General features: G+C 54.8%; 1 protein-coding gene across 4 annotated transcripts; it reads left to right on the top strand.

Moving 5' to 3' along the window:
- SLC2A8 (solute carrier family 2 member 8) lies at positions 1–9,097 on the top strand. Of its 4 annotated transcripts, XM_045563390.1 has the most exons (11): positions 1–138; positions 230–392; positions 660–866; positions 2,287–2,386; positions 4,384–4,580; positions 5,250–5,396; positions 5,538–5,646; positions 6,281–6,454; positions 6,879–7,024; positions 8,479–8,628; positions 8,807–9,097. In XM_045563390.1, the coding sequence occupies exons 1-10, from the start codon at positions 83–85 to the stop codon at positions 8,614–8,616; spliced, it is 1,437 nt and encodes a 478-aa protein (XP_045419346.1). In that variant the 5' UTR covers positions 1–82; the 3' UTR covers positions 8,617–8,628; positions 8,807–9,097. The 4 variants fall into 4 exon arrangements, with proteins under 4 accessions (XP_045419346.1, XP_045419347.1, XP_045419345.1 ...); XM_045563391.1 differs by having other exon boundaries at positions 5,253–5,396; positions 8,479–9,097; XM_045563389.1 differs by having other exon boundaries at positions 8,479–9,097.
- Positions 9,098–14,248: the final 5,151 nt, after the last annotated feature.

The following is a 14,248-nucleotide window of genomic DNA, read 5'->3' as shown; positions in this document are numbered from 1 at the left end:
TGAGAGGCCCGTGCGGGTCAAACTCGCGGGACCCGCGGCGGTTCAGACGTCCAAGCCGGCTGAGCAGGCGTTGGCCGCGGACATGACGCCTGAGGACCAGGAGGAGGCCCAGCCGCTGCTGGGGCCGCCCAGCGGCAGGTGAGCGCCAGGGGGCCCGGGCCTGGGACGCGGCTTCGGCCTCCCGCGCCGCCCCTGCCGGCGCCGCTCACCCACCGCCCTGTCCCCGCAGCGCTCCCCGAGGCCGCCGTGTCTTCCTCGCCGCCTTCGCCGCTGCCCTGGGCCCGCTCAGCTTCGGCTTCGCTCTCGGCTACAGCTCCCCGGCCATCCCGAGCCTGCAGCGCGCCGCGCCCCCGGCCCCTCGCCTGGACGACAGTGCCGCCTCCTGGTTCGGGGTGAGGCCCTGGCTCTCCCCGCCCGGCCTGGGAGCCTCGCGCGCATCGCTCGGATGGGCGCCGCAGCCTTCCCCCTGCCACCCCTTGGGACGGGAGCCGACACTCTCGGCCGCGTCCGTCCCGGCCCCCTGCCCAGGTCGCCCCTCCCCGGCCGCCAGCCCGAAACACCCTGCCCTTCCCTCTGAGGCCGCGGGCGGTCTGTGGGTGGAGGGCGAGGTGGGCTGCGCCCCCGAGCCCCGCCTCAGCCCGCGGTCTCCCCGCCCCCAGGCCATCGTGACCCTGGGCGCCGCGGCTGGGGGCGTGCTGGGCGGCTGGCTCGTGGACTGCGCCGGACGCAAGCTGAGCCTCCTGCTCTGCACCGTGCCCTTCGTGGCCGGCTTTGCCGTCATCACCGCGGCCCAGGACGTGTGGATGCTGCTCGGGGGCCGTCTCCTCACCGGCCTGGCCTGCGGCGTTGCCTCGCTAGTGGCCCCGGTGAGCGGCCCCCCCTGCCTCGCGGCCTGAGACCGAGGAGGAGTGGGGCAAACCGCTCCCACACCTGGGGGCCTGGCTCTGCCTGCTGGGCCTCCTGGGTGCGGGCACCATGCCCCCTACCTGCTTTATCTCCCAACCCTCACATTGGCCCCTGAGGCCCGCGGTTGTTATCTGCCTCGCAGATGAAACTGTTACAGAAACTTTGCCCAGGCAGGGTCCGCAACTAGCCAGCGGTGAAGCTGTTGCTTGTCCCCCTTAGCTGTGCCTCTCAAACAAGGTGGCACCCGTGGGTAGTCAACAGGAGCCTCGCATTATGGCTTTAACGCCCCCCCCCCCCCCCCCCCCCCCCCCCCCCCCCCCCCGTCTCAGATCACAGGCTGCAGTTACCAGGAAAATCCTGTTCTGATGTGTCCTGGGGCAAAGGCTTCTCCTTCAGCCTCTCCTGACCCAGCCTGTTCGCTTGGGGGCCCCACGCACCTGGGCCAAATTCTGGCTTTCCCACTTACCTGAACAGAGCATCTCTCTGGGCCTCAGTTTCTTTCCTGGTAAAGTGGGGATTAAGGCATTACCTTAGGAGGTGGTGGCAAGGATTCTGTGAGACTTTGCACATACAGCCCCTGAGACAGCTCCAAGAAGGACTTGGACTCTGGCAGCTGGGACAGCTGGGTGACTGGTGAACTGCAACTGCCCATGGGCTTGGGCCACCAGCCACCCACACCTCAGCCTGGTGGGGGTGGAAAGCAGCAGCTCAGGGCCCTCCCTGTGTGTCCCTTTGTGCCGCTCATCCCACCTGCACTTGCTAAGCAGTCGCAGCTGAGTCAGGAGAGGGTGAGGAAGAAACTGGGGATTTCATGTTTTGGGTTTTTTACTGGGCACCTATCTTAGTTACGGACATAAGGCATAGAATAACCTAGAAGCGTGGGTGAGGCCCTGGTGGCCCCTGAGCCCAGAAGGAGGGAACAGTAGCAGTCACTGGTAGCAATTGAGGTGGTGAGTTCCTGTTTCTCACTCCAAGGGCACTGCTCAGAGTGTGGTCCCTGGGCCAGCAGAGTGGTTGTCATCTGGAGCTGGTTAGCAAGGCAGGATCGGGCCCCACCCCAGACCTACTGCATCAGAATCTGCACTTTATCAAGGGTGTTTGTGCACATTAAGTGGTGGTTGGGAAGCTCTGTGCCTTCCTCTCGCCCTCACATACAGACAAAGCAGCCAGCCACTACCCTTAATAACCTTTCAACACCTGCTACGGATCATTTGCGGGGAGGACCTGGGGAGGGCTCTGCTGATCTGAGGCAGTTCAATTAGGGGGATGCAGGGCCTGCAGCAGCCCCAGTCAGGACTTTCCTTAGCTCTGAATGGCTGAGGCTTTTCAATTTTAAGAACTCTTGGACCCCAATTAAAGTCTCATCTTAATTGTCGGCAGGTCTATATCTCCGAAATTGCCTACCCAGCAGTCCGGGGGATGCTGGGCTCCTGCGTGCAGCTGATGGTCGTCACAGGCATCCTCCTGGCCTACCTGGCAGGTATAGTTGTCATTATCTCTTTTGGTCTCTGTTCATGGCCATGTGGCCATTTTGTGGAAGTAGAAACTGAGGTTCAGAGAGGTCAGGGGACTGGCCAGACGTCACACAGCCAGTGCCCCAGGAGCCAACATCCAGACTGCCTCACTGGGACCTTGTAATATTCTAAGGAGAGCTGGAGAAGGTGATGTCCTTGGCTTCCCAAAGGCCACTCCAGGGGTGTGGGAAGGGCTGACTGGTTAGGTCAGTACCTCACTGTGCAGTGACAAACCAGAGGCTTGCAGGGGTGGGTGGGGCACTGCAAAACTCTTCAGCCCAGGAGCTTGAAGGGCTGAGTGGGTCTCCCTCAGAATGTCAGTGCTGGTTTCACCCTGTCAGCGAAGTGCAGCATGAGGGAGGCCAGTTCTTGGGGGCCCAGCGGGCAGAGCTGGAGCCCGCACCGGGAAGCTTCAGGAAGCAGATGTGTTCTCCTTCAGAAGCGGGCAGGCTTCCATCGTGATGGTCTTGGGTTTGGGACAGCCTCTGCTACTTGCTGTGTGATCTTAGCCAAGTCACACCGCCCCTGAGAGCCTCAGTTTGTGTCTTTAAATGGAGATAACCCCACGTAGTCCAGGGCTGTAGGGGGATGAAAAGTGCCTGGCAGCAGGTCCCAAATGAGAATTGTCAGGAATGGCTTGAGAACTGTGGGGATCAGGGTGGGGACCTCGGTGGGCTCAGGGGCCTCCAGAGCTGTGGCCTGGCCTGGGGCATGTGCCCTCTGGATCTTCAGCATAGATGAGATTCTGTCCTTGGTCTTTCATTGTTAACCCACTTACCATCCTAACTAATTCAGAATCCTGCCAGCGGTCTGGCTGCCCCAGGAGCCCTGCAGTGAGCCAGAGCCTCACCATACACAGACATTGACATATGTGGTTTGGGGACAGATACTTGGGTGTCGATCGTCTGTAGCATTACGGTCATCTCATCTCTAAGTACTTGTTGCTTCTGCCTCTCATTGATCAGTTTCTGTGAGTTTTGATCCACTGGGGGGTGGGGAGGGTCACTCTGTTAACCCCACAAAGTGACACAGTGGTGACACATTTGCTTCACATCGGACCAATAATGCTCCACCAGCTAGGTTTACGGAACAGGTATGACTTACCTGCACCCCCCAGGACAGAGGAAACACAGGTACTTCATGGGTATCACGGAAGTGTTTCTCCACCGGGAACTGGGGGTAGGTAAGCTTTGGGCTTAGGGAAAATCAAAAACTAGAGAATCTGTGCCCTAAGCTCATTTATTCCTGGGTCCCTTTCTCAGAGAACCTTGACTTTATTTCTTTACTTTGAGATGGGGTCTCACTGTATCACTCAGGCTGGTCTCGAACTCCTGGCCTCAAGTGATCCTCCCACCTCAGCCTCCGGCATACCTGGGACTACAGGCTCGCGCCTTTGACTTTATATAAGGCTAGATAATTCTGCATTTATGTTCTTCATACATGATTGAGACAACAAAATCCTACAGTCTCCTTAATTTCATTTATACTTTTAATAGATAATACATTCAAATGATTCAACATGCCAGAGCAGGGAGCATGTCCAGTGAAAAGCCTCCCCAACCTCTGTCCCCTTCTTGTCTGGAAGCATTGCCTGTCCTTTCTAGCCTTCCAGAAGGTCTGTGCATGTATGAGGAATGTGCATATTTATGCTCCCTCCCTCATTACTCAAATGGTGCTGTATTATACGTAGTGAGCCACTAGTTCTGTTTCATGGCTACAGAAATATTTCACTGGACAGATGTAGCGTGGTGATGTTTATTTTGACGTACAACTGGTGTGGTTGGCCTGTGCCGTCAACCTTCGGGACCAGTAATAATGACGATGTCAATAACAAACATGAAAGTAGCTGTGCAAAGGTAGTGAGGTCCCCACTCTTGCAGCTGAGTCCCTGGGGCTGGCAAGAGTGGGGCAGGTGCTGCCCAAGGGTGGTCCGGGCTGGCTCTGACGCCTGCTCCCCAACCAGGCTGGGTCCTGGAGTGGCGCTGGCTGGCCGTGCTGGGCTGTGTGCCCCCCTCCCTCATGCTGCTGCTCATGTGCTGGATGCCTGAGACCCCCCGCTTCCTGCTGACTCAGCACAGGCACCAGGAGGCCGTGGCCGCCCTGCAGTTCCTGTGGGGCTCTGAGCAGGGCTGGGAAGAGCCCCCCGTCGGGGAGCACCAGGTGAGAGGCTGGGAGGCAGGGCTGCGGAGAGGACAGCAGCCAGGGGAGGGCGGCACAACCTGCTCCCAAGGCCGCACACTGAGGGGGCGTAGGGCCTAGGCAGGGAGGTCACCAGAAAAGCCTGAGCCTTGACCGCCCTCACTGTCCCAGGGAGAAATGGCTGGGCTGGTCGGAGGGAAATACAGGTGCGGAGGATTTGGACTTAGCTGGGGAACTGCAGGGCAGGGCAGAAGGCTGAGTCCAGGTTTTGGAGTCAGACAGACTGGAGTTTGAACCACCCGCTCTGCCCCTTACCTGCGGTGTGACCGTCCCATCTTTAAGCCTGAGTTTCTTTCATAAGATGGGAGTCGTAGCATGTGCCTCATGGTGGTGGTGAGGGCTGTGGGAGGTGCAGCTCAGGGCCTGAGCTGAGCGCTGGACGTGCTGGAGGCGGTTGGGACTCCTGGACTGGCTTGCCCGTCGCCCAGGTAATCTCTGTGGCTCTGCCAGCTGGTCAGTCAGAGCTGTGGGGAGGCTGCAGTGACGTGGTGACTTGGTTGCACCCCTGAGGCCACAGGTGGGGCTGGGACAAGAAGCTGAGCCTCACTGCCCAGGCCTTGGGACAGTGGGCCAAGGAGGATGCCCCCCGGGAGGGGAGGGAGAAGCACTGACAGCAGGTCTGTGTCGCAGCAGGGCTTCCACCTGGCCCTGCTGAGGCAGCCTGGCGTCTACAAGCCCTTCGTCATCGGCATCTCACTGATGGCCTTCCAGCAGCTGTCGGGGGTCAACGCTGTCATGTTCTATGCAGAGACTATCTTTGAGAAGGCCAAGTTCAAGGTAAAGGGGCCTTTGTCTGGCCTTCCCCATGCAGCTGCCCCGCAGGTGGGGCTTCCCAGTCACCCAGCACAGGCTGGAGAGGGAGGGACCCGTCCCTCTGGCTGGCCCGCCTGCCCAGCCTCGCCATCCCATCTCCCTTAGGACAGCAGCCTGGCCTCAGTCGTCGTGGGTGTCATCCAGGTGCTGTTTACAGCTGTGGCCGCCCTCATCATGGACAGGGCAGGGCGGAGGCTGCTCCTGGTCTTGTCAGGTGAGAGCGCCACTCTGCGCAAGTGGAGTGCCCTGGGCCGGGCTCCCACGATGAGGGAGGAGGAGGAGGACAGCTGAGCATTCGTGAGGATAAATGTCATGGACTAACGAGGCCGTGATTTGACAGCAGCTCTTCACCGAGCACTCCCCCCAGGCCGTCCCTGTGCTCACAGCATCACTGCGTCACGCCTCTAACCTCTGCAGTGAACCTACAAGGAGACGCCATGATGGGGAAACTGAGGGCCGGGGAGGTGAAGTGACTCAAGCTTGTGGTCCTTGTGGGCAAGCAACTTTACCTCTCTGAGCCTCGGTTTCCCCATCTGTGAAACGGGGACAATGGCTGCGCCTCCCTTGTTGCTATTGTGAGGAGTGGGAGATGGTCCACGCGAGGCCCCTGGCAGGAGCTGCGGCCCATGGACACTTGGTTCCCAGAGGAGGGTTTGCTCCAGGAACTTCCTGAAGTTTGCTGAGGTCTGAGGGTCATGTGGGGTGGGTACCGCCCAGTCAGGGCCCCTGGCGCCGAGGTGCCGGAATGCCGAGCTGGCTGCTGTCAAGGAGCCGGGCCTGCCCCTGTGCGGCGCCCTGGCCAGGCTGCTGTGGCCGCACCGCACCATGAGCCACTCCTCCGCCCGCAGGTGTGGTCATGGTGTTCAGCACGAGTGCCTTCGGCGCCTACTTCAAGCTGACCGAGGGTGGCCCCAGCAACTCCTCACACGTGGCCTTCTTGGCACCTGTCTACACAGAGCCCATAAACACCAGCGTGGGGCTGGCCTGGTTGGCTGTGGGCAGCATGTGCCTCTTCATTGCTGGTAAGACAGGGCCCGGAGGAGGCTGCGTGAGGGGACAGTCCCTGTCAGCCCCCAGCTCTGCTCCACCGGCTTCCTGCAGCTCTCAGCAAGTCCAGTCTTGCCCGGCCTCACCTCTCTGTCCCCTAGATCTCAACCTCTGTTCATAGCTCTGACCACGTGCCAGATGCTGAACCAAGCCCTTCCACGTTCTCTTCAGTTAATCTGCACAGCAACCCTCTGAGCAGGCCCATCGCTACCCGTCTTAGACAAAGCCTGTGCCCAGAAGGGAAGAGGGTGGCCTAAGGCCTCACAGCAAAAGTTGCAGAGCTGGTGGGACCAGACGGGGACCCAGGACCCGCAGGCCAGGAAGCTGGGTCTCTGTGGCCCTGCGGCAAGCTGAGGAGCCCAGCAGCCGTGGGCTCTGACAGCTGTCTTGCTCCTGTAGGCTTCGCTATGGGCTGGGGGCCCATCCCCTGGCTCCTCATGTCAGAGATCTTCCCTCTGCACGTCAAGGGTGTGGCTACGGGCGTCTGTGTCCTCACCAATTGGCTCATGGCCTTCCTGGTGACAAAAGAGTTCAGCAGCCTCATGGTGAGTGCAGGCCCTGTGGCCTTCCCCATCATGCAGTCAGCAGAGAAGCTTACTCTTACTGCAAATGACTCGGGGTCAGTGGCGTTGCGTGTAGGCTGCCCCCCGACCCCGGGATGCCAGCTGTCTTGGTCAGGGGCGGGGCAGGTGGGGAACCCAGGCTGTGACCCCACTAGAGTCTTCATTCTGTCTAGTCAATGAACGTCGGGAACACGGGTGCATGACCCCCCGAGGTCTGTGTGGGAAGAGTCGCCAGGACTGGGCCCCAGCCCCGCCTTGGCCACTTCCTTGCTGTGTGGCCTTGGGTGTGATGCTGCCTTCTCTGGACCAGCTTCCTGGAGGGGACTAACGGCAGCTTGCCCTTAGGTTGCTGGAAGCATCAGTTCAAGTCGTCATTTTGCCACCTCTTCGTGCATGGACTGGGCAGATGTGGTCTCTGCCCTGGGGCTTCCCAGCCAACAGAGAGGTGGTTTGGAGCTGATGACCAAGTCATTTGTCCAGTCAGCCCTTCCCTGCAGCTTTCCTGGCTCCTAACATGTCCAGGCTTGTTCAAGGCACCAGGGACAGCAGATGAGATGGACAGGGTCCCCTTTATGACGAGGGCTGGGAAGGCAGGGTGGAGGATGACCCCAGGGGGCTGGGCCGGGCCGTGGGGAGGCAGGTCAGTGGGGGGTGTGGACGGCCAGGGCCGGCCTGGAGTCTGCGGGGAGCCTGGGCCGCCCCAGGAGCACCTCGTGGGGGCCCGGGCAGAGGCTGGGCATGGAGATGCTTTGCTGGGGCCTGGGAGGGAATATACAGCAAGGAAGGGAGGAAAAGAAGCCAAGAAGGAGGTGACAAAGGACATAACAGTAACCTGGGGGACAAGTGTCAAAGAGGCTGAGAGAAGGCCTCGAAGAGGAAGGGAGGGGTCACCAGGTCCCAGAGGATAAGGAACCAAGGAGGGAGGGGCCTTTGGTTCTGGCACCCAGGAGGTCATGGCGGAAGCACTGGGGGAGGCAGGCTCTGAGTGAGGGAGACTGCTCACTCCTCCCTCCATGCCAGTGTGCCACAGGTGTCCCCCTGTGTCCCCCATGTCCCCCTGTGCTCACCCTGCTGATGGCTCACCCATTCCCACCACACCATGAAGAGAGTCCACTGGGCCCAGGGGCCTCAGGGCGGGGCCGCAGCTGAGCATGGAGGGTGCATCTAAAGGCAGACGCAGGAGAGGGAACCCAGCTGTCACTTGATAGCGGGTCTCTGCCCGTGGGGCTGTGGCCTGTTTGCCAAGCCACATGACATCAACAGTGCTCAGCCAGGCAGCCAGACTGTCCACATCCCAGAACTGTGTGGACACAGAGTAGGCGTGGCCACAGGGCAGCCTGGGGCGAGGACACTGCCCAGTGGCAGGAGCTGTCTCGGCTCGACCACGTGGGGGCCTCCTGACCCGCTGCACACCATGGCCCTTCCTCTCTGTGCAGGACGTCCTCAGGCCCTACGGAGCCTTCTGGCTCACTTCTGCCTTCTGCATCCTCGGCGTCCTTTTCAGCTTGTTTTGTGTCCCTGAAACCAAAGGAAAGACTTTGGAACAAATCACAGCCCATTTTGAGGGACGATGACAGCCCCTTTCGGTGAGTGGCTACCTCTCCTAGCTGGGCCAGCGCAGGGCTTCAGAGGGGATGGAGCCAGCCTGCGACTCTGAACTGGGCCCACGCCTGGAGCCCCCGCCCAGGGGAGCTGGGATCCAAGACCACAGCCCCTCGGAGCCTTGGCCTCTGGGGTCCCTCCTTCCTGTCCCCTTCTCTGCAGCCCACTGCCCAGGGCTGCAAGGTTGCCGGCCTCCAGGTCCAGTTCCTGCTGCTGCTCTGCAGACTCAGGAACATCTCGGAGGAGCTTTGTGGCCCCGTGGTCAGCCTTGCACGTGCTGTCTCCTTCGTGCCACTAAAGCAGCCGAAGAGGAAGAGGGCTCCTTGGCCTTTTACCTTCTGGCCAGAGATGCTCTTGGAAGTTGGGTGCTGGGCACCTGTTTGCTCCTGTCACGTGGCTGCATTATCAGAAGGAACTTTGTTTGCCAAATAAAGGTCTTGACTCAGAAAATCAGGTCATTGTTTTTGGGCTCTTTGTGTGAACCCAGTTTGAGAAAGGTGTGTTCCCATCACTTCTACAAACTCGGCCCTCCTGGCGCTGCCTAGAACACCCTGTGGGTTCACTTTCTCATGGTCAGCCATGCCCTGCCCTTGGCACTTCGAGGTCATCTCTGGCTGAGTTCCCTGGGTCATTAGCCATCAAATCTTGTTGAGTTTCCAAAAAGGCCTCTTTTTCGGTTGACTTTTTTTTTTTTTTTTTTTTTTTTTTTTTTTTTTTTTTTTTGAGACAGAGTCTCACTTTGTTGCCCAGGCTAGAGTGAGTGCCGTGGCATCAGCCTAGCTCACAGCAACCTCAGACTCCTGGGCTTAAGCGATCCTACTGCCTCAGCCTCCCGAGTAGCTGGGACTACAGGCATGAGCCACCATGCCCGGCTAATTTTTTTGTATATATATTTTTAGTTGGCCAGATAATTTCTTTCTATTTTTGGTAGAGACGGGGTCTCACTCTTGCTCAGGCTGGTCTCGAACTCCTGACCTCGAGCGATCCACCCGCCTCGGCCTCCCAGAGCTAGGATTACAGGCGTGAGCCACCGCGCCCGGCCTTTCGGTTGACTTTAATGGAGCCAGAAGCCTTTTACAAATTACTTTTATTAATTATCTAAGTAATACATGTTTATTGTAGGAAAATTTAAAACGGATTTAATGTAATCATTTTTGTAGCAGTTGACCATCTGCTAGGCACAAATATTAACTCATGTATTTGGGTAGATAATGATTCACAGCTGCCCCTTTCTAGCAATACCCTCTGTGAAGATTTTGGTTTTATGTCTGGCAGCACCAAGCAGAAGGGCCCGTTCTTCCCACTCACAGCTGCTTTGTCCACTCTCCAGGCTGTGCAGCCTCAGCAAGTGCCCACTGTGGCATCTCCCATGAAGTCGAGTGACATGAGGGCCAGAGAGCAGGGGCCTGTTTTCGAGGGGAATAGGAGCACACTGTGGTCCAGGCAGAGCAGGACTCCAGGGTAGTTTCCAGAAGATCTTGCAGCAGCTGCTCTGATTTCAGTAAAGTATGCAAAGCAACCCACAGGACCCTGGACAGCTTTCAGCTGTGGCAAAATCCAAATCCCCTGGAGCCTTCCAGAAGCAGGGTCACATCCGCGTGCAGGAACACCTATGTTGCCCGGGCTGGTTTCAAACTCCCAGGCTCAAGGGATCCTCCTGCCTCAGCCTCCCAAGTAGCCAGGATTACAGGAACACAGCACTGTGCCCGGCTTGCTTTTTTGTATCTCAATGTAGCAATAGCAAATTTTCTAACACTAGTCTCCAGACTGATTAAAAAAACTTAATGTAAACCATTTAGCGACAAAAGTACAAAATAAAAATGTTCCTGATGGCCCTCAAGCCTGCCCCATAAAGCGAAGGCGCTGTAGTGATGTGCTGTGCATTTCTGACTTTTTCCTACGTGTGTATTTCATTCTGAAGCCTGTGTTTTTCACCTGAGGGTCTATCTTGAGCGCCTTTCCATGTTCACACACACAGATCTACTGCCAGATTAAGGTTGCCAAGTAAAAAATTGACCCAGAAAATCAGGCTGTGACTTTTATTTGAGCTCCAAATTGACAGGTGGATTCCAATCCCTTCTCCATTTTTATAAGCATTTAACCTTTTTTAAAACTTTTGAGACATAAAAGTAACATTCACGTGTTCAAAACAATTCAACTAGTACAGGATAGAATTATTCAAAAATAAGAGTCTCGCCACCCCCAGGTCTACTCCCCAGCAAAACAAAGGCTAATAGTTTTGGTTTGGGTTTGGTTTTGGTTTTCCTGGGAGTTACTTGTTTGACTTTAAGTCTTCCAAAAAAGCCATCTGATCGTGGTATGTTGAGTCTTCACCAGGTCAGATGAGGACAGGAGCACCTCTGTGCCATCCTCCCGTCCCCCCTACTTCTCAGTTATATTTTATGTTTACATTGTCAAGATTTATAACATCTACATTTTTTCTTATATGTGACTACAGTTGTCTCATGCTTAGGCTAGAGATTGTTTCCAAAAACAGAAGCCACGTACTTCAGGTGGCACTGACTGCACACGCCCTCGGGGTAGGCATGTGACCAGGCCTGGCCAGCCTGAGTACTGCATTTCCTGGGCCATGGTGGTAGACACAAGTCCTGGAATCCAGTCAGGACTAATGAGATGTAATTGAAAGCACATTCCCTTTCCGCTGGCCTTGCCCCTGGGAGGACATGGACACGGGGCTCTGGCTGCCATCTTGCCACCAACTGGCACTTCAGACTGAAGCAGAACTCGGGCAGAAGCGAGCACATTGCAGAGATGGAGACGTGCACGTTAAAATCTGAGCACTGCCCTGGAATTTTACTTTTCTTTTTTTGCTTTGTCTTTTTTTTCTTCCAAATAGCCCTCTGCAGAAGACTCTGCCTCTGTCCAAAAGGTTCGGGAAGGCAGGCCCTAGGAATTTTACTTTTCGAAAGCTGCCTTTAGAATAAGCTTTCTGGGTCCAAATGATCTTTTGCTCAAGCAAAGCCAATATGCCTTTAAGTTAATAATATATCTAAAATATAATTAGTAATATATAAAATATAAACCTTCATAAATGGGAGGAGGAAGAAACCAATAAAGTTCACAATTTTATAGTTACATAAGTATTCTTCACTTTAAACCTGCAGTGATTGGACTCAAAAATATAATCCTATGTCAATAAACCTATGTTGCTCAAAAAGAAATATTCTAAGTGTCAAGATAAAATGAATTCTCTCTTAAATAATAATTATTTAAAATAATGCCAGATTTGAGTTTGCACTTTAAGACTTGATAATATTAGATTTTTTTCCCCTGGGAGTTTTAATTGCCTTTTTTCTCCCCCTTATTAAGAAACATGTTGGCTGGGCACAGTGGCTCACGCCTGTAATCCTAGCACTCTGGGAGGCTGAGGCGGGCGGATCATTTGAGCTCAGGAGTTCCAGACCAGCCTGAGCAAGAGCGAGACCCCGTCTCTACTAAAAATAGAAAAAATGAGCCGGGCATGGTGGCGCATGCCTGTAGTCTCAGCTACTCAGGAGGCTGAGGCAGAAGAATCGCTTGAGCCCAGGAGTTGGAGGTTGCTGTGAGCCAGGCTGACACCACAGCACATTAGCCAGACGGTCTCAAAAAAAAAAAAAGAAAGAAAGAAAGAAAGAAACATGTTATCTTCTTATTACTAAGGTCTTTCCCCGTTGTAATACACTAGCTGTTGAATGGAACCTATTCCTTTCTTCTTTCTGACCTGTTATTTTGGGGCAGTTGCTGCAAAGCTGTTATCTTTATCCTAGGTTTTCTTTTCATTGAACTCCTGGGTTAATTCCCCTGTTTCTGGGGTTCCACATTTTGCTCCTTGGATTCCATTTTAATTTACTGGAGTACACTATCATGGGCTACCATGCCCTCATCTCAGTAATTTTTTCAGGACAGGTAGTTTTTTCAGGGAGCTAGTTTCTGAGTCCTTGCATGCCTAAAAAGCCTGTATTTTTCTGTCACTTTTTTTTTTTTTTTTGAGACAGAGTCTCACTCTGTTGCCCAGGCTAGAGTGCCGTGGCGTCAGCCTAGCTCACAGCAACCTCAAACTCCTGGGCTCAAGCAATCCTCCTGCCTCAGCCTCCCGAGCAGCTGGGACTATAGGCATGCGCCACCATACTCGGCTAATTTTTTCTGTATTTTTCTATATTTTTAGTTGTCCATATAAGTTCTTTCTATTTTTAGTAGAGACGGGGTCTCGCTGTTGCTCAGGCTGGTCTCGAACTCCTGAGCTCAAACGATCCACCTGCCTTAGCCTCCCAGAGTGCTGGGATTACAGGCGTGAGCCTCGGCACCTGGCCAATTTTACTGTCACTTTTAAATAGTTTTGTTCTGTTGTCTTTTTTAACATCTGCTGTGGCAAATGAGAAGTATGTTGCCAGTTAGTTCTTTTGCAGGTGAATTATTTTTCTCCTCTAGAAGCTTTCATGATTTTCTCCTTGGCAATTTGAAATTTCATGAGAATGAATCTAATCCTGGGTTTTCATTCATCCTGTGAGATTGTGAATCTGAATACTTTCTTCTGGAAACTTGTTCTTTTATTTCTTTATTCTCACACCCCAGCTCCTGATTTCCTCTGTTTTCTCTGGAACTTCTCCTAGGCATTGTACTTCCTGTTATGGTTTCTTCTCTCTCAATTTTTCACTTATATACTCTTTTAGTGTCTTTGCTTTTGTGTTCTGGGATTTTTTAATTTCTGGCTCTTCTACAAAATGTTCTGTTTTGTCAATCATGTTTAAAAATAATTTTGATCCTTTTATTGAGGTGAATGGTGCATGTTCCATGTACATTTGAAAAGAATGCGTATTCTGCCGCGGCTGGGTGGAATGTTCTCTAAATGTCGCTTAGGTCAGATTGTTCAATACTCTGGTTCGGGTCTTCTGTATTAGTCAGGGTTCCAAGTCTGGTTGTACCACTCACTGCCTGTGTGACCTGAACAAGTCACTAAACCTCTCTCAGCCTCAGTTTATTCGTCTGTAAAATGGGCACAATGATGCCACCTCCCTCAAGGGCGTGTTGTGAGGATGAAAGCAGATAACTGTGAAAGCGCATGACACTGAGGGTGCACAGCATAAGCGCCCAGGCGACGTCAGCTGTTGTTCCAGGTAAGGACGTGCAGGTGAGGGTGGGAAGGTGTGGAGAAGGTGGGGAGCTGTGTGCAAGGCTGGTGTGAGGCTCCAGGGGTGCCTCCTAAAGGGACATTTGAAATATTTAAACACTTTCCTCCTTATATTCCATTTCCTACTCTGCTCTCTCAGCAACTCTCACCCATACCACTGATTGCAGCCAGCACCCACTTCAGGTTCCAATGACTTGTGGATCCACACTCTTCAGAGAGGTCCCTTAGTCTCCCGTGGAGCCTTCCCATCTGAGCACAAAACGCTTCGGGGACCAAGAGCCAGCCAGGCCGACAGTCCTGCTCTGCCCGGCGCCGTCAGGAACGGACCGTGGACAAGAAGGGCAGAACGGAACATCCCCAGAGGACAGGTCCAGCCCAGGGCAGACACCTGCACGGCCCTCCGATGCCCACTGCCGCTCACCGGATCCCCGCTCCGCCCCGGAATAACCTGGTGAATCCCGGCTTCTGCCAGCCGG

Source organism: Lemur catta, chromosome 10, assembly GCF_020740605.2.
Source record: "Lemur catta isolate mLemCat1 chromosome 10, mLemCat1.pri, whole genome shotgun sequence".
Lineage (NCBI taxonomy): Eukaryota > Metazoa > Chordata > Mammalia > Primates > Lemuridae > Lemur > Lemur catta.
Note: the sequence above shows the minus strand (reverse complement) of the source record. Positions and strands in the feature narration are given on the sequence as shown.